This window comes from Mustela nigripes, chromosome 13, assembly GCF_022355385.1.
Source record: "Mustela nigripes isolate SB6536 chromosome 13, MUSNIG.SB6536, whole genome shotgun sequence".
Lineage (NCBI taxonomy): Eukaryota > Metazoa > Chordata > Mammalia > Carnivora > Mustelidae > Mustela > Mustela nigripes.
In genome coordinates this window covers 103,410,139-103,432,740 of record NC_081569.1, presented here as the reverse complement: position 1 = coordinate 103,432,740, position 22,602 = coordinate 103,410,139, and the positions used below count along the sequence as shown (strand labels likewise).

Here is a 22,602-nt window from a genome sequence, read left to right as displayed (position 1 = left end):
GGTGACATTTGAGGACTGAGTCTTAAAAGCTAAATAGGATATCTTTAAGAGGTTCATTAATTTTCTAGAATTTTTTGTGAATACTATGTTATAATATGTACATGTGTTTCTGGTTTCTTCACTCAGCATGATTTTTTTAGAAATTTATCTGTGTTGTATATGTTACTTAGTATACTCCTTTCTGTTGCTGAGTCTTATTTCCTTTCATGAATATACTACAGTATATCTCCTTACTTATTGATAGACATCTAGATTGATTTCAGTGTTTGACTATTATGAATGAAGTTGCTGTGAACATTCAGGGATATGTCTTTATGCAGACATATGCTTTCATTTCCCTTGGGTATATACTTAGTAGCAATATGGCTGAGTCATATGGTATTTCTTTTAAAGGAACTCCCAAACTGTTTTCCAAGGTTGTTGCTTCTTTTGATATTCCCACCAGCAGTGTGTGAAAGTTTCATTTGCTCCCCATGATCTCCAACATTTGATATGATCAGTCTTTTTAATTTTAGATAGCCTAATGGTGTAGTAATATCTTAGTTTTAGTTTGCATTTTCCTAATGACTAATTGAGTATCTTTTCATGTGTTTATTTACTATTTGTACATATTCTTTGGTGTATTTTGTGTATTTTGTGCATTTAAAAAATTAAGTTATTGTTATCCTTTGAGAGTTCTATATGCATAGATATAATAAATGATATATTCATAGATAATAAATGACATATTCATTTATCAGATAGATGATAAGCAAATGTTTTCTTTCAGTCTGTGACTTGTCTTTTTCATCTTTTAACAGTGTTTTCAAAGACTAGAAGTTCTATTTTATTTTATCTTTTCAGTATTCCATGATTCATTGTTTAAGCACCACACACCCAGTGTTCCATGCAATACGTGCTCTCCTTAATACCCACCACCAGGCTCAACTAATCCCTCTCCCCCTCCCCTCCCCACAAACAAAACCCTCAGTTTGTTTCTCAGAGTCCACAGTCTCTCATCTCAATCCCACTCTGATTTCCCCCAATTCACTTTTTCTTTCCTTCTCCTAATAGCCTCCATATTAATCCTTATGCTCCACAGGTAAGTGAAACCATATGATAATTGACTTTCTCTGCTTGACTTATTTCACTCAGCATAATGTCCTCCAGTCCCATCCATGTTGATAGAAAAGTTGGGTATTCATCCTTTCCGATGGAGGCCTAATACTTAGGCCTTCATCATATATATGGACTTTACCTTCTTTATCCATTCATCTATTGAAGGCATCTTGGCTCTTTCCACAGTTTAGCAATTGTGACCATTGCTGCTATGAACATTGGGATACATATGGCCCTTCTTTTCACATCTGTATCTTTGGGTTAAGTACCCGGTAGTGCAATTGCCGGATCATAGGTTACCTCTATTTTTAAGTACCCGGTAGTGCAATTGCCGGGTCATAGGTTACCTCTATTTTTAATTTTTTTTTTTAGATTTTATTTATTTATTTGACATAGAGACAGAGAGAGAGAGAAAGATTACAAGTAGGCAGAGAGGCAGGCAGAGAGAGAGTGGGTAGCAGGGTCCCCGCGGAGCAGAGAGCCCAATGTGGAGCTCTGTCCCAGGACCCTGAGGTCATGATCTGAGCCAAAGGCAGAGGCTTAACCCACTGAGCCACCCAGGCATCCCTATTTTTAATTTCTTAAGGAGTCTCCACACTGTTTTCCAAAGTGCCTGCACCAACTTGCATTCCTACCAAAAGTGTAAGAGGGTTCCCCTTTCTCCACATCCTCTCCAGCACTTGTTTAATGTCTTGTTAATTTTGGACATTCTGACTGAGGTAAGGTATCTCAGTGTGGTTTTGATTTGAATCTCCCTGATGGCTAATGATGAAGAACATTTTTTCATGTGTCTGTTAGCCATTTGTATGTCTTCTTTGGAGAAGTTTCTGTTCATGTCTTCTGCCCATTTTTCGACATGATTATCTGTTTTTTTTTTTTTTTTTTTGAGTGTTGTGTTTGAGGAGTTCTTTATAGATCTTGGATATCAGCCCTCTGTCTGTAGTGTCATTTATGAATATCTTCTCCCATTCATTGGGTTGCCTCTTTATTTTGTTCACTATTTCCTTTGCTGTGCAGAAGCTTTTGATCTTGATGAAGTCCCAAAAGTTAATTTTCAGTTTTGTTTCCTTTGCTTTTGGAGACATGTCTTGAAAGAAGTTGCTGTGGCTGATGTCAAAGGGGTATTACTTAGTATACTCCTTTGTATACTATGTTCTCCTCTAGGATTTTGATAGATTCCTGCCTCACATTGAGGTCTTTTATCCATTTTGAGTTTATCTTTGTATATGGTGTAGGAAGATGGTCAAGTTTCATTCTTATATATGTAGTTTTTCGATTTTCCCAGCACCATTTATTGAAGACACTGTCTTTTTTTCCACTGTATATTTTTTCCTCCTTTGTTGAAGATTATTTGACCATAGAGTTGCAGGTCCATATCTGGGCTCTCTGCCCAGATGTATGTGTCTGTTTTTGTGCCAGTACCATGCTGTCTTGGTGATCACAGCTTTGTAGTAAAGCTTGAAATCAGGCAACATGATGCCCCAAGTTTTGTTTTTCTTTTTCAACATTTCCTTAGCGATTCAGGGTCTTTTCAGGTTCCATACAAATTTTAGGATTGTTTGTTCCAACACTTTGAAAAATGCCAGTGGAATTTTGATCGGGATGGCATTGAAAGTATAGATTGCTCTAGGCAGTATAGACATTTTAACAATGTTTACTCTTCTGATCCATGAGCGTGGAATGCTTTTCCATCTTTTTGTGTCTTCTTCAATTTCTTCCTGGAGTGTTCTGTAGTTCCTCAAGTACAAATCCTTTGCCTCTTTAGTTAGGTTTATTCCCAGGTATCTTATGGTTCTTGGTGCTATAATCAGTGGAATCAGTTCTCTAATTTCCCTTTCTATATTTTCATTGTTAGTGTGTAAGAAAGCAGCTGATTTCTATACATTGATTTTGTATCCTGCCACATTATTGAATTGCTGTATGAGTTCTAGTAGTTTGGGGGTAGAGTCTTTTGGGTTTTCCATATAAAGTATCTTGTCAGAGTGCCTGGGTGGCTCAGTTGGTTGGGCAACTGCCTTTGGCTCAGGTCATGATCCTGGAGTACCAGGATCAAGTCCCGCATTGGGCTCCTAGCTCAGCAGGGAGTCAGCTTCTCCCTCTGATCTTCTGCTCTCTCGTGCTCTTTCTCAAATAAATAAATAAGATCTTAAAAAAAAAGTATCATGTCATCTACAAAGAGAGAGAGTCTGACTTCTTTGCCAATATGAATACCTTTTATTTCTTTTTGTTGTCTGATTGCTGTTGCTAGGACTTCTAGTACTATGTTGAATGACAGTGGCGAGAGTGGGCATCTTTGTTGTGTTCCTCATCTCAAAGGGAAGGCTGTCAGCTTTTCCCTATTGAGAATGATATTTGCTGTGGGTTTTTCATAGGTAGATTTTATGAAGTTTAGGAATGTTCTCTGTATCCCTATACTTTGAAGAGTTTTAATCAAGAACAGATGCTGTATTTTGTCAAATGCTTTTTCTGCATCAGTTGAGAGGACCATGTGGTTCTTCTCTCTTCTCTTTTTGATTTGTTCTATCACACTGATTGATTTGTGAATGTTGAACCACCCTTGCATCCAAAGACTAGAAGTTCTTAATTTTAGTGAAATCCAATTTTACACTTTTCTGTTATGGATGGTATTTTGTATGAAAGAAATCTTTGCCTAAACCATGGTCACAAAGATATCCTATTATGTTTTCTTCTAGTAGTTTTATAGTTTAAGGTTTTATATTTAGTTCTGTAATTAGTTTTGAGTTAACTTATACATGTCCCATGATGTATGGATCAAAGTTCAGGGGTTTTTTTGCATTTAGCTCTCCAGTTGTTTTAAGTGTTATTGGAAAGATGGTCCTTTTTCCACTAAGTTACGTTAGAACCTTAGTCAAAAACTGCTTGACAGTTTGTATGTGGATCTGTTTCTGGACTCTATTCCATTCCACTTAACTATTTTCTTTGTGCCAATACTACACTGTCTTGATCATTGTAACTAGTAAGTCTCGAATCAGGTAGTGTCCATCCTCTAATATTTTCTTATAAATTATTTTGTATTCTCATTGGTCTTATAATCAGTTTTTCAGTCTCTGGGGGAAAAAAGTTTGGGATTTTGATGGCATTGAATCTATGGTTGGATTTGTGGAGAAGTGACATCTTAGTAATACTGAGTTTTTAGATACACTACGAACAAAGTATATCTGTTAATTTATTTAAGTTTTCTTTAATTTTCCTTACCAGAGTTTTGTAATTTTTAGTGCTATTTTAATGTGAGTAGTATTTTTTTAATTTATATTTTGGATACTCTATTATTAGTGTAGAGAAAAACAATTGATTTTTGTTTGTTGACTTTACACCTAACCAAACTTACGTATTAGTTCTAATAGCCTGTGTGTGTGTGTGTGTGTATGTGTATGTTGCACAGGATTTACTAAATAGACTGTCATGTTTTCTGCCAATAAGGCAGTTTTACTTGTTCCTTTCTGGTATAGAAACCTGTTATATTGTTCTCTTGCATTATTGCATTGCTCAGAACCTCCATTACAACGATGAGTGGAAGTAATGAGAGCAAATACCTTATATTATTCTTGATCTTAAGAATAAGTATTTTGAGTATTAAGTATGACATTAAGTATGACATTAATCATAAGTATGACATTAAGTATGACATTAAGTATGACATTAAGTTTCACCATTAAGTATGACATTAATCATAGGTTTTCTTTATCAGATTGAGGGAATTCTTTTATTTTTAGTTTTCCAAGTTTTTATAAGATTAGTTATTGGATTTTGTCACATGCTTTCTTTTTATTCTGTTAATGTGCTGCTGAGTTACATTGATTTCCAAATGGTAACCTTTCATTCCTTTGATAAACCCTCTTGGTCATCATGTATTATCCTATGTATATATTTTTGGATTAGGTTTGCTGAATTTTTTTGTTTAGAGTTTTTGTGTTTGTGTTTATGAGGGATATTGACTTACACATATATTTTTTCACACTATGTCTTTGTCTAGTTTTGGTTGTCAGGGCAATGTTGGCCTTGTAGAATGAGTTGGAAGATAGTTCTTCCTCTTCAATTTTCTGGAAGAATTTGTTTAAAATTGGTATTATTTATTCCTTAAATGTTTGGTAGGATTTATGAGTGAAGTCATTTGGGCCTGCAGTTTTCTTTGTGAGAGTTTTTAACTACAAATCCAATTTTTAAAATAGATTTAGAACTATTTAAGTTACCTATTTCTTTTTAATTGAGCTTTGGTAGTTTGTCTTTAAGGATTTGTATATTTCACATAAATGTTTGAATGTGTTGGGATTAAGTTGTTCATGATACTTCCTTATTACCCTTTTAATATCAGAAAAATCTATAGTGATGTCACCTCGTCATTCTTGATATCAGCAATTTGTATCTTTTTTCCTGATCAGTCTGGTTTATTAGTTTTATTGATTTTCCCAAAGATTCAGCTTTTGGTGTCACTGATTATTCATTTTGCATTTTAACAATTTCCACTCTGTTACTTTTCTGCTGCTTACTTGGATTTCATTTGCCCTTCTTTGTTTAGTTTTTTAAGGTGGAAATTAAGGTTATTGATTTGAGACAGTTTTTCCTTCTCCAATATAAACATTTAGCCTTATAAATTTCCCTCTAAGGTAAGCTTTAGCTGTATACCTCAGATTTTGATATGTTGTGTTTATTTTCATTTAGTTCAAAATACTCCCATGAGTGATTTAGAAGTGTTTTAGTTGTCAGCTATTGGGGTATTTTTTAGTTTTTTCTGTTATTTGTTCAAATTTGATCCTGTTATGGTTAGAGGATGTACTTTGTATGATGTGAATCCATTTTAAATTTGTTGAGACTTGTTTTCTAAACCAGGATATGATCCAACTTTGTAAATGTATATCCTGATGTTGTTAGATGGAGTATTCTATAAATCTCAGGTCGTTGATTGACACAGTGGTTTACATCTTCTCTTTGCCTATCAATTTTCTGTCTACCTCTTCTATTGATTATGCATGGATATATGAATGTATATAGGCGGGTGGAAAATTTATTCTTTATTGCTTGTTAAGAGCATCTGTTGAGCATGACTGAGCAAAAAAGGGAGGTGAGGATAGTGGTAGAGCGACTAGTGAAGAGTAAATTTTGAGGTGGTATTAAGGTCAGTAAGGGAATTTTGGGTAATACCAAATTTAAAGACCTAAATTGGGTCTTTAAAGGTAAATGAATTACAGAGGCAACAATCAGTTGATAAATAATATAGGAAGCAGTAATAAGATTTTGAGAGGTAGTTTTCTAACTTTTTAAAAGAGAGATAGTTTTCTCACTCTAATTACTGATAATTTTTCTGAGTAGTTAATAATCAGCAGTATAACAGAAAAAATGAACATTTTATTGTTATTAAGTTTACTGTGTACCATTTGTGCTTAAAATACTTACGTGGATTTTTATATTTTTATTCTCACCTCAGGACTAGGATGTAAGTAATGTTAACATAATTTCCACCTTACAGATGAAGAAATTAAGGCCTTTTGGGGGTTAAGTTATATCTTAGGGGTGATGAAACTGGGCTTTGAACCTGTCATATTTTATAGTGCATTTGTTACTGATTTCCCTATTCCTACCCCTCAATAGAATAAAGTATCCTTTTTATTCTGAGTTTTGCTAGAGTAGCTTTTTTTAAAGTTGGTGACTCTGAAACTTCTTTGACAACAACCCACAAGAAATGGATTTTACATAGCAGTCAGTGGACATTTGTTACATGTATGTGTATGTATATGATGTTTTTGTGTGTATTTATTTCATAAAACTATATTGGCTTTAATATGTACCTTGTACTTTATTTCCGGTTGATTATCTCATTGCTTCCCTCTTTCTTTGTTGTCACAATCCACTAATGGATTGCAACCCAGGTGAGAAAAACATTGATGTAAGCCAGGAGAATTGTATGTAAATATGGAGCATTGTAACTATGTGTCAGTGTATGTGAGCAAGGCATTGGGAGTGGAGAGGAAGAGGCATAAGTAATTGTTTTGATACCTGAATACTGGCTATATCTTATACAAAGTTGATTGCTTTAAAAAAAAAAAAAAAAAGCACTTTTTAAAAAGACTGGAGGAGTGATGTATTTGGTTTTTGTTTTTGAAGCTCTCTGATCCTTCTGATTTACCAAGGAATGCCTTTAGAATTTTTACCATTCTTGTGGAATTTTTATGTATTGAACATATTGATTATGCTTTGGAAACAGGACTTGCTGGTAAGTATATTTATTTGTATTATACTTTGTGTTAAATTCTTTGATCATGCTTAACTATACACATAATGTGTTGTATATATTCAACACTATATATGTGTCAAATTCAGTTCAATGCAATGAATAATGCTTTTTGAGCATCTGTAATGCAAGAACTTGTCAGGTGCAGAAAGTTACACAAAGACACAGTTCTCTCACATTACTTACATCAAGCGGACAGGGTAAGCTACATAAGTCACTATAGTGTGTGTATACAGAATGAGGTACAATGCTTAAGTTATAAAATATCAGAGGAGCAGAACTGAAGGTGAAAACAGTTCTGGTTGAAACAATTGAGTAATGTGAAGTTTAGAAAGGAAAATATTCCAAAATAAGCCTGGAAAGTAATAGATTCATATTAAAATTTTTCCTTTGCTTTTCGTCTTTTGGGTTTACTGGTATTAATAGGATAATAATGATTTCTTTCCTAAATTCCAGCCACATTAGTTCAGTTTCCTCCTTGAACTTTCCACCTGTTCAGTGTGCATCTCAAATTTAACATATCCCTACTGAAACTCTCTCGTCTTCCATTTAAACCTGGTCCACTCTCATTCTTCCCCATGTCCTTAAAAAGCATTACTATTTACTAGTTGCGCAGGCCCCAAACATTGGAGTTGCCATAATTCTTCCTTTTCATCAATCCTGATAGCCAGTCTATCAGCAAATTCTATCAGTATACTTCAGAAATAACTTGAATTCATCTACTTTTCTCAAGTTTTACGGATACCACCCTAATTTAAATACCATCATCTTTATCCACTCCTACCTGGTCTTTCTGTGTCTTCTCACTTCTCCACATGACTGACTCCACGTTAACAGTCAGTTTGATTATTATTTCTTTGTTTAAGACCCTTTAGGAATTTACTGGTACTTTTAGGGGGAAAAGAATAACAAACTTTACAAAAACATGGCTTTTGATCTGTCATCTTCTTATGTGTACATCCACTTCTCATATTGTACTTCTTCTCACTACCTTAGCCATCAGCCCCTCTGGCCCTCATTCTTTTTTTTTTTTTTTTTTCCCCCTGATTCAGGCTTTCCCCCTATTTCCCAATTCCTTTTCCTTTAGGTCTTCTCATGCCCAACATTTCAACCTCTAATCTCAACTAAGATATCATCTTCTTAAAGAGGGTTTTGTGGATTACCCTAACTAAGATAACCCTCTAGTCTCAGCCTAGTTACTCATTATTTCATCACTCAATTAGTGTTTTTCATAACACTTATCACAATGAAATTTTCATCTGTTGATGTCTGCCTCCACTTACCAGAATTCATTCATTAACACATACCTTTTAAGTGCCTACTTCTGTACTCATGGAGCTTTCATTCTTAGATAAGATAGATAAATGACTAGAAAGTGCAATGAAGAAAAAACTGAGTAAAAGATAGTGAGAAGTGTTAGGGAGGTGGGAGGAGGAATTCAGGAGCAAAGGACTTTTTTAGAGAGGTGGGTTAGATAATGCCTCTCCAAGGAGATGTATGAACCAGAGAGCTGAATGGTGTAAAAGAGTTAAATGGAGTATTTGGAGAAAGTATTTTAAGAGAACAGCATATATGCTCTTCTGGATAGGAATCTTTTTTTTTTTTAAGGCTTTTATTTATTTATTTGACAGACAGAGATCACAAGTAGACAGAGAGGCAGGCACAGAGAGAGAGAGGGAAGCAGGCTCCCCGCCGAGCAGAGAGCCCGATGCAGGACTCGATCCCAGGACCCTGAGATCATGACCTGAGCCAAAGGCAGAGGCCCAATCCACTGAGCCACCCAGGTGCCCCTTGCTAGGAATTTTATCTGCCTTATTCACCATTATTATCTAGTCCTTAGCAAATAGTAGATGCTCAAAAATGTTTGTTGATTGTATATCACATCCTTTTAAAAAGTTTTTTTTAACACTGAAGCAAAATTACCCATAATTCAGTAAACTTGTGAAGCATTTTTATCCTGCTTCTTTTTTAAACTTATTACAGTGGACTTTTTTTTTTTTAAGTTTATTTATTTTCTTAAGTAATCTCAATACCCAGTGTGGGGCTCAAACTCATGACCCCCAAGATCAAGAGCCAGCCAGGCACCCCAATTATAGCGGACTCTTGACATCAGGTGTTTAACATTTGCCATTTGCAAATGACTTAATGTGGCAGTTTGTATTGGGATAATAATACCTCAAAGATACTAAGAAAATTGAAAGAGATAATGAAAAAAGTAACAATAATTTGAATCCATATGGTTATTTAGCTCATATGGAAATCTAATATCTTCATTTTAGTAACTATATTCACGATTTGGAAAGGCTTAGAAAATTTACTGGTAGGATGAAAATGTCTCATAATTTGTAAGTTTTCTTCCATGTAGCCATTTAATTAGCAATTACTGTTATTTCTAATGATAGTTCAAAATTTTGTCATGTGTGTATGTGTGTGTGTGTGTGTGTGTATATGTATATATATATATATTATAAAGTTAAATGAAGTTAACTATCTCCTATTACTAGACATATTGGATTTTTTTCAGCAGTTTGGCAATATAAATAATGCTGCAGTGAACATTGTAGAGCTTAAAGTGTTTTCCTTATTTTGAATTATTTTCTCTGTATGAAATCCCAGAGGTGAAGTTAGCAGATCAAAGTGTGTTACTGGAGGTGGCTGGCTCAGTTTTGTAGAGCATGCAACTCTTGATCTCTAGGTTATGAGTTTGAGCCCCATATAGAGGCTAGGGTTTACTTTTAAAAAATGGGGGGAAAAAAAACAACACAAGGTGTATTACCAATTTTTAAAAATTTCTATACATATAGAATTTTCCAAAAGTGTTTTTTTACACTAATTTACACTGCTGTTGGTATATATGGTTGTACCTGTTCTTCTGCATAACATTGAATACTCCTTTAAAAACTTTAGTGGTTAAAAACATATATAAATAACTACCTTAATTTTAATATCTTTTGTTAATAGTAAGGATTTTCCCTTGTAAGTTTTTGTTGGAGCCTTTAATTTTCTTATCAGTTGGTGATTTTGACTTTTATGGGAAAATGAAATATCTTTGTTTTCACTTTTAAAACTTTGAAAAAAATCATCATCCTATAAAGAATTGTAGTTATTAATTTCATTTTCTCATATGTGAATATTTTCCCAAACCCACTATGCCTTTTAATTTTAGCTAGAAACATAAACATCTAAGGTTAGAATGGACCTTAGAATTTATCTATTGCTCTTTTACAAAAAAGAGGAAACTGAAGTCTGGAGAGGTCAGCTTTCTTTTGGAGTTAGCATATTGAGTCGGCTGAGTATCCTGAAAATGAAGAATTTATTTTGTAGGCAGTGAGGAAACTTTGAATATTTTTGAGGAAATAATGGAGAGCAAGATGAGTAAAATGTGTAACTTTAAGTATGTTACTCTGGCAACAATACATAGCAGGGAAGAGTGATTTGAACCCAAGAAACTAATAAAAAATTATTTTAACTGTTACCAGAGATAATGAGGACTTATTAAAAGAAAAATGGTGGAAATGTATGCATGGCTAATGTGGAACCACTAGACTTGAGAATGAGAAAGGAAAGGAGAAGATACAGTTCAAGATGATTCATTTATTGATTTTTCGGTTTATCTCAGCAAATAATGAAGACTGGGTAGATGGTGAAATTTTTCATGTAAAAATTTTAGATTCACTTCATTAAGTTATTGAGCTTAATTTTACTCTTCTTTCCACAAAAATCATTGCTGATTTATTAAAATAGGATTTACTTTTATTTATTATGCCACGTTCTTTTTTCTGTTGCCAAGATGAATTTCTTCAAGTATGATTCTAACACGTACATGCCTTCCAATTTTAGGAATTCCCTCTTCAGATTCTAGGAATGCAAATCTCTATTTTTTGGATGTTGTGCAACAGGCCAATACTATTTTTCATCTTTTTGACAAGCAGTTTAATGATCACCTTATGCCACTAATAAGGTTAGTCAAATTGATTTTTCTTGGTATTTCAGTGACAATTATAATGCTATATGTATACAGGTACACAGCAAAAATTTCATAAGATTAATTGGACAGATTTTAATAAGGCATTAAATAAGATTTGGTTTATATCTTCCTATCAGTTTATGTGAACTTCTAAAGTATGTGAGGATTAAATATTGTAGAGTATACGCACATGAACATGCCTTATAAAATTTGTATGTGTACTATTATTAAAGAGGAAAAATATTTTTTAAGAAGAGGAAAAATGTAAAAGATAAAATTTTATTTTATTTGTTTATTTTATTTATTAGAGAGAGAATGAGAGAGAGAGAGCACAAGAAGGGGAAGGGTTAGAGGGAGAAGCAGACTCCCCACTGAGCAGGGAGTCCAACTCAGGACTCTATCCTGGGACTCTAGGAGTATGACTTGAGCCGAAGGCAGTTGCCCAACCAACTGAGTCACCCAAGTACCCCAAAAGATAAAATTTTAAACATTTTATTGTACACATTGATATCCCAAGAAATGAGTTCATAAACAATCTCAAAGATAAAGATAACTTGTGATCCCTGAATCACACTTTAAAAGGAAATGTACTATTTTAAGAGCTGTAATGCCTTTTGGTGCAAAATTCACATGACTATTAGGGTTGCATATTCCTTAATAGTTTAGGTGGTTTTTGACATTTAGATGGCATTCAGAAGGCAAATGTGATTGTCAAATTTGTTTTCATAATATAGGAAAGCTAAATACAACTGGATTGGCTATTAGTTTCCAAATTTTAATTAGTATAATTTATTATATTCTTAAGACTCTGGTAATAGCCTTTGGGGTTTGTTCATTTTTGTTTTACTGTTAATCTAGATATTTAATTAAAAAGGAACCAAATAATCCCAAAATTTCAAAATCACATATATTTATATTCTTAAGGGATATCTTCTCTTACATGAAAGTAACAAATCTAAACCTTCCTCTTCCTTCTCATATAACTGGTTAATTTTTCCTAGTGTGACTGTTAGGCATAGTAATACTACTTAATTTCCTAGTATTAAATTGGGCATAGCAATTACTATGTAACGTGCTTCTTGGATTTGTGAACAAATTAAAACAAAACATGTGTATTTATAAATGTTTATAACAATAGACATGTGCATATGAAAAACTTTTATAAGGCTGCTAATATGATTTTTTTTTCCCTTTAAACATTTAATAGCTCTTCTCCTAAGTTATCTGAATGCCTTCAGAAGAAAAAAGAAATTATTGAACAAATGGAGACGAAATTGGATAATGGCATTGATAGGTAAGTTGTTAGTTTTACCTTTTATGTTTTTTATGTTTATTTTTAATTAATTTCTTTAAGATTTTTAAAAAAGATTTATTTATTGATTTTAGAGAAAAGAGAGCTCTGGGGGAAAGAGAATCTCAAGCAGACTCCCTGCTCAGCATAGAGCCAGACACAGGGCTCAATCCCATGACTCTGAGTTCATGACTTGAACTAAAATCAAGAGTCATGTGTTTAACTGACTGAGCCACCCAGGCATTCCTTTAAGATGTTATTTTAAAGTCCACACCCAACGTGGGGCTCAAACTCACAACCCTAAGACCAAGAGTCATATGCTCCACCAACTGAGCCAGCTAGTAGCCCCCTTTTTCTCTTACGTTTTTTAAATTGTAAGAATACCATTACAAATGCATCCTGAAAATGTTTTTCAGTATGTTTAGGTATGCTTTTAAACTAGATTCAATTGAAAACCATTTTTATAGGCCACCACTTTCTCCTCCTCCTCCTCTTTCCCTCTCTCTGTCCAAACTCCTTAAAAATGGTATGTAACATAGAGGATTTTATTTTCATTTAGAATTTTCAGGCTTATTATCTGAAATGCTTTAATTTTCTGTAAATTTCATTAAGTGAATACATATTCTGTATTCAAACATTTTTTGTAACTTTTTTTGTAGTTAATCACCTTATTAATATTATAGAGCAGTGGGTCTCTTTTCTCGAGATGATGTGGTAGGCATATATTAATGATGATAGTTACCACTTCAAGCATTTGGTGTATGCTAGGGACATGGGGAGGTTAGATATGTTAAAATTTCAGAGATACAGGAAAGATGTATTTTCTTGGCATCTTCTTAATATTTTTCTGTATGAGCCTTAATCTCAGAGTCTTTGCACTAGTTGATGAATTGAAGGCACAGTATTCTGTAGTGGTCTCATGAATGTGAACTTCTCATATTTTACCCATGTACCATGGGGCCAAGAGGTGAGCAGAGCATTCATCTGTTACCTTCTGATATTTTCAGACCAGTATCCATCTATAGGTGTTAGGTCAGAACCCCCTTGCTTTTAAAACTCACATCATCTTCTCTTATTGCTGTGTCTCTCAATCATTTATGTTAGTCTCCTGCATTTATTGAGGGTTTGGGCATCTGGCTTACAGTTTTTCTTTTAACCTTAAATTTTAGGTTACTTCTACTTCCATGTGTGTGACCCATTCACTTTCTTGATCATCTTTACTTTAGCTACTTAATTTCATATCCTACTAGATCTCATTATCATTGGTAACAAAAACCTCAAACTTGAATATCCCACTCGTTGCTCACAATCTCCTGTTCTTCCAACTCCATAACCTGCTTTCTGACCTCAGCAGAAACTCCAGCCCTTAATATATTTATCTTTTGCCAATCTACTATCCTTTTCTTTCTTTATTTTTATGCTTTGGTTGTTTGGTCCATCTCTTAAATTAGTCCCTTATAATTACCATAAAATCTGTTTCCATTAACCTTACCTATCTTATTGCAGGTCCAAGGTTTTGGATCAGTGCAGTCTCTTTTATTCCCATAACTAGATGGCTGACCGCTGTTGGGATAGTAACACATAACTTGAACGTTATCGGTGCTGCTGTAAACCCATGTTCTCATTTCCCCACTGAATCGTTAGTACCATTTGTTCAGCTTCCTGCTTATCCTTAGACTGTGAAACTCCTATTCTTCTCACCAATTCTTCCAAACGTTGGCCATTTGTCTTAAATCCTCTATCGTCCCCTCTTCCTAACCAGTCTCTATATATGGTGGTTTGGTTTTTTTTTTTTTTTAAGATTTTATTTATTTATTTGACAGAGAGAGATACGAGAGAGGGAACACAAGCAGGAGTGAGAAAGGGAGAAGCAGGCTTCCCACTGAGCAGGGAGCCAGCTCAATATGGAGCTCCATCCCAGAACCCTGGAATCATGCCCTGAGCTAAAGGCAGACACTTAACAACTGAGCCACCTAGGTGCCCCTCTATATATGGTTGTTAAGGAAGTAAGTTAGTGACAGGTTTCTCACATCTTTAAGACTACCATAATTAAAGTATTGGGCAAGAGCAGGAAGCTAATAAAACCAAGAGTTCATTTCTAGCAAGGCCTAGAATTTATTTTTTTTTAAATCTAAAGTCTACCGATAGTAAATAATTTTATGGTGCTCTGAAGTTAAATAATTTAATTTAGTATAAATAATATAAATTAAAGGAAATTTAAAATAAATGGATAAAATGCATGGTGTTCTTAATTCTTTAGGACATTAAATTGTATGATTGGACAGATGAAGCATATCTTGACTGCAGAACAAAAGAAAACAGATTTTAAGCCAGAGGATGAAAACAATGTTTTGATTCAATATACTAATGTGAGTAAAATAATTCAGTATACTAGTAAGAAGATCTACATATAATATTTTCATTAACATTTTCATTGATGTGTCTTACTGCGCTTTAAGTATTTTCTTTTATACTTAGAGATTAAATGAGACACTGTATGTATTTTCTTATTAGCTAAGCTGATACACATTTCTATGTAATAAGTGTAGAAAAAATTTTACAGGCCTGTGTTAAAGTCTGTGCTTATGTAAGAAAGCAAGTGGAAAAGATTAAAAATTCCATGGATGGGAAGAATGTGGATACAGTTTTGATGGAACTTGGAGTACGTTTTCATCGACTTATTTATGAGCATCTTCAACAATATTCGTACAGTTGTGGGGGTGGCATGTTAGCAATTTGTGATGTAGCTGAATATAGGAAGTGTGCCAAAGACTTCAAGGTATGTATTCACAAATATAAAACTTGTAAATTTTATAAATGGGCTCAAGAACATAAGTTTGTAAATAGGCTCAAGAACATAAGTCAGACCATTAAAAATGCATGCTGACTTGTAATCACTACTGAAAAGTTTAAAACTTGTTGATACTGTAGTGAGACAGATCTAACATTTCCTAATTGAAAGAGTAATGTTCTAATCATATTTTCAGTCTTAACACATTTTTGCTCTGTGCTGTATTTTAGACAAGGCCATATTTCAGTTCAACAGTCCAAATGACATTGGTGACTTCCATAACCAATGCTGTGTATATATCACACATCAGGAAAATAAGTTCTTTCTTCATGTACATCTCTGTGAAATCAGTTTTCCTTAAGGCTTAAATTATTTAAGAAAAGTGCTATATTAATGGTAACTAATTCTAATCCATAGAAGTATAAATGACAACTGTTGAAGGAAATTGGCATGGATCTTTTCAAAAAGATTATACCAAGTTTATTTAATGTCTAAAATATTTAGGTTTTAACAATTTCAGGAGTTTTTATAGTTTTTAATATTGAATCCTCCCACGTTAGTAAGTCTTAACAGTATGTAAATGAGAAAAATTTATAAAATAATTATAAAACTAAAAATTGTTTTGTGTCAATGTTATTTTTTTCTTCTCTTATTTCAATTCAGATTCCACTGGTATTACAGCTTTTTGATACTCTGCATGCACTTTGCAATCTTCTGGTAGTTGCCCCAGATAATTTAAAGCAAGTCTGCTCAGGAGAACAACTTGCTAATCTGGACAAGAACATTCTTCACTCCTTTGTACAACTTCGTGCTGACTATAGATCTGCCCGCCTTGCTCGACATTTCAGCTGAGGTTGAATATGCAAGGGAAACGTGTTGTACTTCAGCAGGCCTTGGTTGATAGAAAGCACAGGAGACTTCTTATGACACAGCCAACATTTTATGGAAAAATGACTGTTTGGAGAAACAGCAGCCATACTTACCCTTGAGATTTTATTTGAAATTTGGACACTACTGGCCATATTTTGTTTTTTCCCCTTAAGTTGAGTTTTAATTCTGTTCTTGAACTTACAAATTTCAGATTCTAAATTTCATATTCTGTGAAACTACATGTCACTGTTTTCATCCTGGAAAATGTTGGTGTCAGAAGACAAATGTGATGTTATCAGTGTTCCAGTTGATATTCTTTAACACATTCTATTGGGAAGTTTCACCATCCTATTTTGCATTAATGGTAAAATACAACAAAACTGCATTTATTATTTACCAATTTTTAATGACCTTTTCAGCATTTGGTAATTGTTAAACAAGTTATTTTAGGTTTTCCTATTGAACTTTTGCCTCTTTCAAAAGGTTAGTAATTGAACATAATTTCTGTAGTTGGTTAATTGGATTTTTTTCTGAGGTATAATAATATTCCAAGAAAACTGTTACAGACTAAACTAAAATGATGAAATGCTTTATGTAGATACTAGGTGTGGATCAGGATACATCTGCTTTCTGGGTAAAAAAAAAAAAAAAAAACACCTTAAAGTTTACTATTTCTTATTTTGTAAATGGATTTTAAGCCAATGCTAGCAAGAAATTAATAAGTCTGCCTTATTTTATATTTCACTTAAGATAAGGTGGAGGACCTTAACTGAAGGACCCTATTTATTCATTATTTTAATATTATAAGGGAAATAAAATGAGGTATAGTCTAAATGGTGAATATGAGAAATATCGACAGTGTTTAGCAACAGTACAGTCCTTTAAGATTTCTTTCTTAATGCTAAACTGGAATTTGATGGGATGGCTAACATAAGTAATCTATTTTAAGGAGAACCAGGAATTGATAGCGTTACATATTCTACATCTGGAGATGAGCTTTGTAAAAATTGGTTGCTTTTCAAATCTATAGTTTCTGTCATTATCTTTTTCAAGGTATTTCTGAAGCAGTTCTTACTGATTGGAATTGATTGGATTGGCTTAATGTGGTGACATAATAAATCACTTATAAAATTTTAAACATCAAGTGGAAATGTAGAAAGGCTATTACTCTACAATTTCTATAAACTTGCTCTGTAAGAATTCATTCTTATCTATATGTAGTGTTTCAGCTTCCTTTGTGTTTTTCATAATCATCTAGGAACAGATAAACTTTAATGTTCAGCTCATTCTTGGCATTTTTTTTCCCTTTAAGAAGATTTTTGGCCTAATTTTGACAAACTACTTTTCTATTAAGACTATGTTTCTGAATGGTCATCAATTTTACCAAAACTTCCAGGTACAGCACTAGTTACTGTTTAAATTACTATTGACTGAATATTCTTCAATTTCTGTTTAGCCCAGTGTTACCAAGGTAAGGAAGAGAAACAAAGTATGCCAACTTTTATCAAAGCATTTCAGGAAATCGTGGCAGTTTTAGAAGGCTGTCTAGTTTTCTATTCCTTAGCCAAGGGAAGCCAGAACAGATTTTGGATACTAGAAAAAGTCATATGCTTGTACTATTGCCATTTTAGAAAGCTCTGATGTGAATTCACATTATACCTCTGTTACTTAAAGCCAACAATTTTAAAGCAGTAGTTTTACTGGCCATTTGAAATCTTTGTACACAGTGTCAATTTGTAAAAAAAAAACAAAAACAAAACAAAAAAAAAACTTAAATAAAACATGAGAAACATTTTAAGACTTCCGAATCGGAGAAGTGCTTCAAATTATTTTGTTTGGATTAATTTTTAAAATGTAAAGCCTATACATGTTGCAAAGATATTTTGTTAATTATTATTTCCATGCTTGAGTTTTGTGCAATATTTTCCGTTATGTCCATTGACCAAGGCAGTGACAAAGAAAACTCGTAAGTGAATACTTAGAAGTGTTAACATTAATGCTTTAATAAACAAATTCCCTGCAGTTGTTTTTTTATTTCACTCCATTTTTACATCTTTAGGATATCTGTACTTAATTTTATAAATTATTTCTATTCAAGTTTTTAAGATGTTCCTTATTTTTTATAGCATAGGTCTTCTCACTTCCTTTTTTAGCAGAAAAGTATTTTATAGCTAAGATTAGAAATTTAACCTAAACTGATTATCTTTCTCTAAGAAAAAAATGGGTTTTTTTATAAACCCTTATGCATTCCTTGCATTCTTTGTATTCCAGTTTTTAAAGTATTTTTTATATTTGTGGCCACTACAAAATTATATCCACAATTTATGACTCAAAAGAGATGATCAATAAGTAAGATGTTTTTCATGTGCACATGGTAAAATTTTAGGTAGCAGTATCAGAACTTTGTGTATTATTAACTTTAGCCAACATTGAATAAGGAAGATCTTTACAGTTTTCTACAGTTCCACATGAGCTAAAAGGCAACATTTAGGTAATGTTTGGAAGTTGCAAATATGCACCAAAACACTGCAAATTATATTTCTTCAACTTGAGTATATTCTGTTTGCATAAAATGGTACAGAAAGTGAAATACAGAACACAAGTTTAAGAAGTCTAGTGTGTATGTTATGATACTGAAAATGACAGTCAACCAGAGTAGATGAATAGACCTTATGAAGAATTATTAAATGATGCTTGGATGGACCTTTAGATAGTTGACTACTTCAAGTATTTAGCCTCTTTTTGAGCATCTAGCACCTTCCCTTTTTAAATAAGAGCTGTTTTGATACATTTAAATTATTTTCTTTCCTCTATAGTTTAAAATATTTCACTATCTGAATATCAGCCTTCTGACTTACCATGAAATAATTGAATTATCAGACCGACTCAAAGTGGAGAATTTACTGCTTCCTTAAAATGCCTTTTTTTCATCTGTGATGATGAATGGTTACTAGTATCTGGATAAAGAGATTTTGATTCCTGAAATGCCACAAAGCCTTTTAAGGTTGTCATGTTTATAAGGTAGTGGCTAAGGCATGCTTGAACATATGAGAATAAGCAAGGTTCACTTAGGGCATAATTTGTCATTGACTTAAAAAGCTCACTTCTGGGAATTTAATTTTTTTTAATACAAAATTATGGTGTGTATTACCCATATATTAACTCATTGACTCAGAAGTGTGAGATGTTTCCTAGAAGTGTACTGAATTCTTATGATTTCTTTTGGAGAATTTAACATCAAAAGTACTTTATGCTTTTATCCAAGTGAAATTAGCTTAACTATATTCAGTTCCTGTAGTACTCCCTTCTGCCTGAGAAAATTGGACCTGAAATATATTGTGTACTTTGGAGGAAAAGACCAGTCTATGTTGTTAGAGTAAATAATTCTGCCTAAAGTAAAAACAGCAATTTTAAAATTTTGATGCATAATAAAAATAATGATAGTTACATTTATCTAGTCAGGTTCCATGTACTATGCTAACCATTTGTATACATGATCTCATTAGATTCCAAAGCAGCCTTAGGAGTTGGGTACTATTACCTCCATTTGACAGATGAAACATCTGAGGCACAATAATGTTAAGTAGACCTACTCAAGGTCTATAGCTAATAAAAGGCTCAGATTGAAACCTAAGTCTTTCTCACTCTATGTTCTGTACACTCTTCTTGTTTAACATTTAAATAGGCTCTTAGTTTTGATAGCCTTATTAATTTTTTTTTAATCTAATCCTCTTCTCATCCAATGTTTGGTTCACTGTAGTGTTTAGACTATGAAGTTAGTACACAGGATCAGTAGCTAATTTACTATTGGTTTTTTTAATGTGCCCAGTGTGTGATCATACTTTTTAAATTTGGTTTTTAAAATTTTATAAGTGGTCATGAAATTTTAATTTAATATTAAGTTTATATTTAGTAGAAATATTTCAACCAAAAAGTTCTTTTTAATATTATTTTACATAATTATAGTACTAGGTCTGCTTACGAATTTTTACAGAAGGAAGAGCCCAGATATTTTGTTTCATATTTTATAACATAGGAGTAAATGACAACTCTACCTTGGAAGATATGAGGAAATCAATATTTTTACCTTCAAAAACAAGACTACTTTAATGTTATAGGTTTGCCAATTCTGTTAATTATTTAATGTGTTTCGTAGTTTTTAAGTGACTAATGCTGGAGTGAAAATACAGGGAAAACGTACTCTGTCTTAGCAATAGGTAGGTATTTTCATGTAATCAAAAATTGCATGCTTAATCTTTTAAAAATTGCCTTAACTCTTTTACTCTTACCACTGATCAGTCCTTTCTCTTTCCAAATTTAGGGGAGAAACAACTCCTCAAGTGTATATGGGAGAGAAACCTTACACATAACAGTGTAAGACTTCTAACTGGTGATTTGGAGCAGTTAGGCTGATAACCCTGGGCTTAACAAGGTTGATATTTTTAAACTTGGCCCTGTATACTTTAACACTTTTATTTGGGTGGTAACATAAACTTCAGTTCTTGTGATAAATATCACTTTTGAGGGGAGGGAAAAGTAATTAACCATACTTGTTCATTTTATAAGTGTCTTAGATGGTTGCAGTCTGCCTCACCATACAAAGCCAATTTAAATATGAATATATCACATCATACTCCAAACACCAAATAACCTCAGAGGAAAGTCATTTATTCAGAAAGCGTAGATTTGTGCTAGACAGCAGTGATGCATTACAAATATATAATTATTTGCACTAATATTTGAGCAGGTGGAATGGATTAGAACATGGTCAACATTATGCTGCTGATAACGTATTTTTCTATATTAATATGTACTGTGCAACATGTATTAAAATTGTCAATAATTCATTTTAGTCAAGATACTAATATTTATATTACTATGTTGAAGAAACAGTATCCAACTGAGCCACTTTTAATTTAAAAGTCTGAAACTGGAATTAAGTTTACTTTGAAAAACCACTTAAATTACTTTATAATCATGAGAAGGTCAGTAAAACAGAATTATCAGTGACTTAATAGGTGACTTAATAGGAAGAAGTGTGGAGGGTTAAGAATAGGGCTAGGAATCTGCAGTGAGTAAGTTAAGTTTCATTTATTTATAGCTCAGACGAATGACTTCCTTTTATTTTCACTATTAGCAGTCTTAAATGAAGGAAAATGTCTTATCCCTTCCAGAGTATCTTCATATTAATACGCTAAGTCTGAAGATTGGATGGAACCAACTCCCAAGGAATTAACCTCCAATGGTGGACTGTAAAATTTTTTAGATTAAACTTGGAGAGGTAGGAAGCCTTCTTGATAACCCCTGTAATCTTAAACAGGCAGGTGCCTTTAAGTGAGACCATCCCTTTTTACCTGCCTATCATTTTAATCTTTTATATTGTGGGTAAATTTGGTTCCTTTGAACTCTGGTATTTTGTAGTGGAAATTCTATCAAATCTGCAGCTTTTTGATGTAGAGAATATTATCTAAACGGAATCTGAACAGTGCTGACCTAAGGAGAACTGTGACACTACCTCTAAGTGTATTGTTTGCAAATGCTGTGTGCTGTTTAGAGGATTCACATTAAAATATGTGAAAATACTTGATAAGGAATAATACTAAGTGCCTCTATATTAGGATTCTCCAGTAAAATGTACTTTCATTTTTTGCCACCAGGGGGAGAAGTTATTTTTATAATAATATCTACATTTTTATTTGATTTTAAAAACAGAACTCACATAGTTTCTCTCTACTGAACAGCACCTATGAACATATCACTATCCTAACTGATAGGAAGAATGTGTGTTTGTATGTGTGTATGTCCATTTAAATAAGATTGTGAAAGTCATGTGAAAAATTTCTGGGTCAATTAATGACATAAAACTAAGACAGTTTTGGTGAACCTGTATGTGCACAGTGGACACAGGAATTGGAGAAATTTCATTATAATTATGTTTTTGGAGTTATATAGCTCATTGAATTACATTATCAGCTCTTTAAGAATAATCTATTGATTAGTTTTCTGCATTCTGCTTTCTAAAGAAAAAAATTTTGAAATAATCTCAAGCTTACAGAAAGGTTGTAAATACTGTACAAATAAAATTTTTCCACTTTGAGATTAAGTTGCTGTCATGATGCCCTATCACCCTACAGTACTTTTATATTTCCAAAAAGAAAATTTTCAATATAACCATAATACACCCATCAAAATTAGGAAATTAACACATATTTCTCCCTCAGACCCTATTTAATTTTCATTAATTGTCCCACTAATGTATGAAGATATAGTTCAAAATCACATGTTGCCTTAGGCTGCATTATCTCTTGTTTCTTTTACTCTAACAGTTCCTCAGTCTC

General features: G+C 33.1%; 1 protein-coding gene across 1 annotated transcript in view; it reads left to right on the top strand.

The window, feature by feature from the left end:
- The window catches only part of EXOC5 (exocyst complex component 5), a 64,958-nt gene extending 43,847 nt beyond the window's left edge, over nucleotides 1–21,111 (top strand). Inside the window, exons 13-18 of the mRNA XM_059373273.1 lie at nucleotides 7,219–7,327; nucleotides 11,186–11,306; nucleotides 12,520–12,606; nucleotides 14,864–14,972; nucleotides 15,167–15,382; nucleotides 16,058–21,111. Of these exons, the coding sequence (XP_059229256.1) occupies nucleotides 7,219–7,327; nucleotides 11,186–11,306; nucleotides 12,520–12,606; nucleotides 14,864–14,972; nucleotides 15,167–15,382; nucleotides 16,058–16,246 (831 nt within the window). The 3' untranslated portion in view covers nucleotides 16,247–21,111. The remainder of the gene's footprint in view (nucleotides 1–7,218; nucleotides 7,328–11,185; nucleotides 11,307–12,519; nucleotides 12,607–14,863; nucleotides 14,973–15,166; nucleotides 15,383–16,057) is intronic.
- The last annotated feature ends 1,491 nt before the right edge of the window (nucleotides 21,112–22,602 follow it).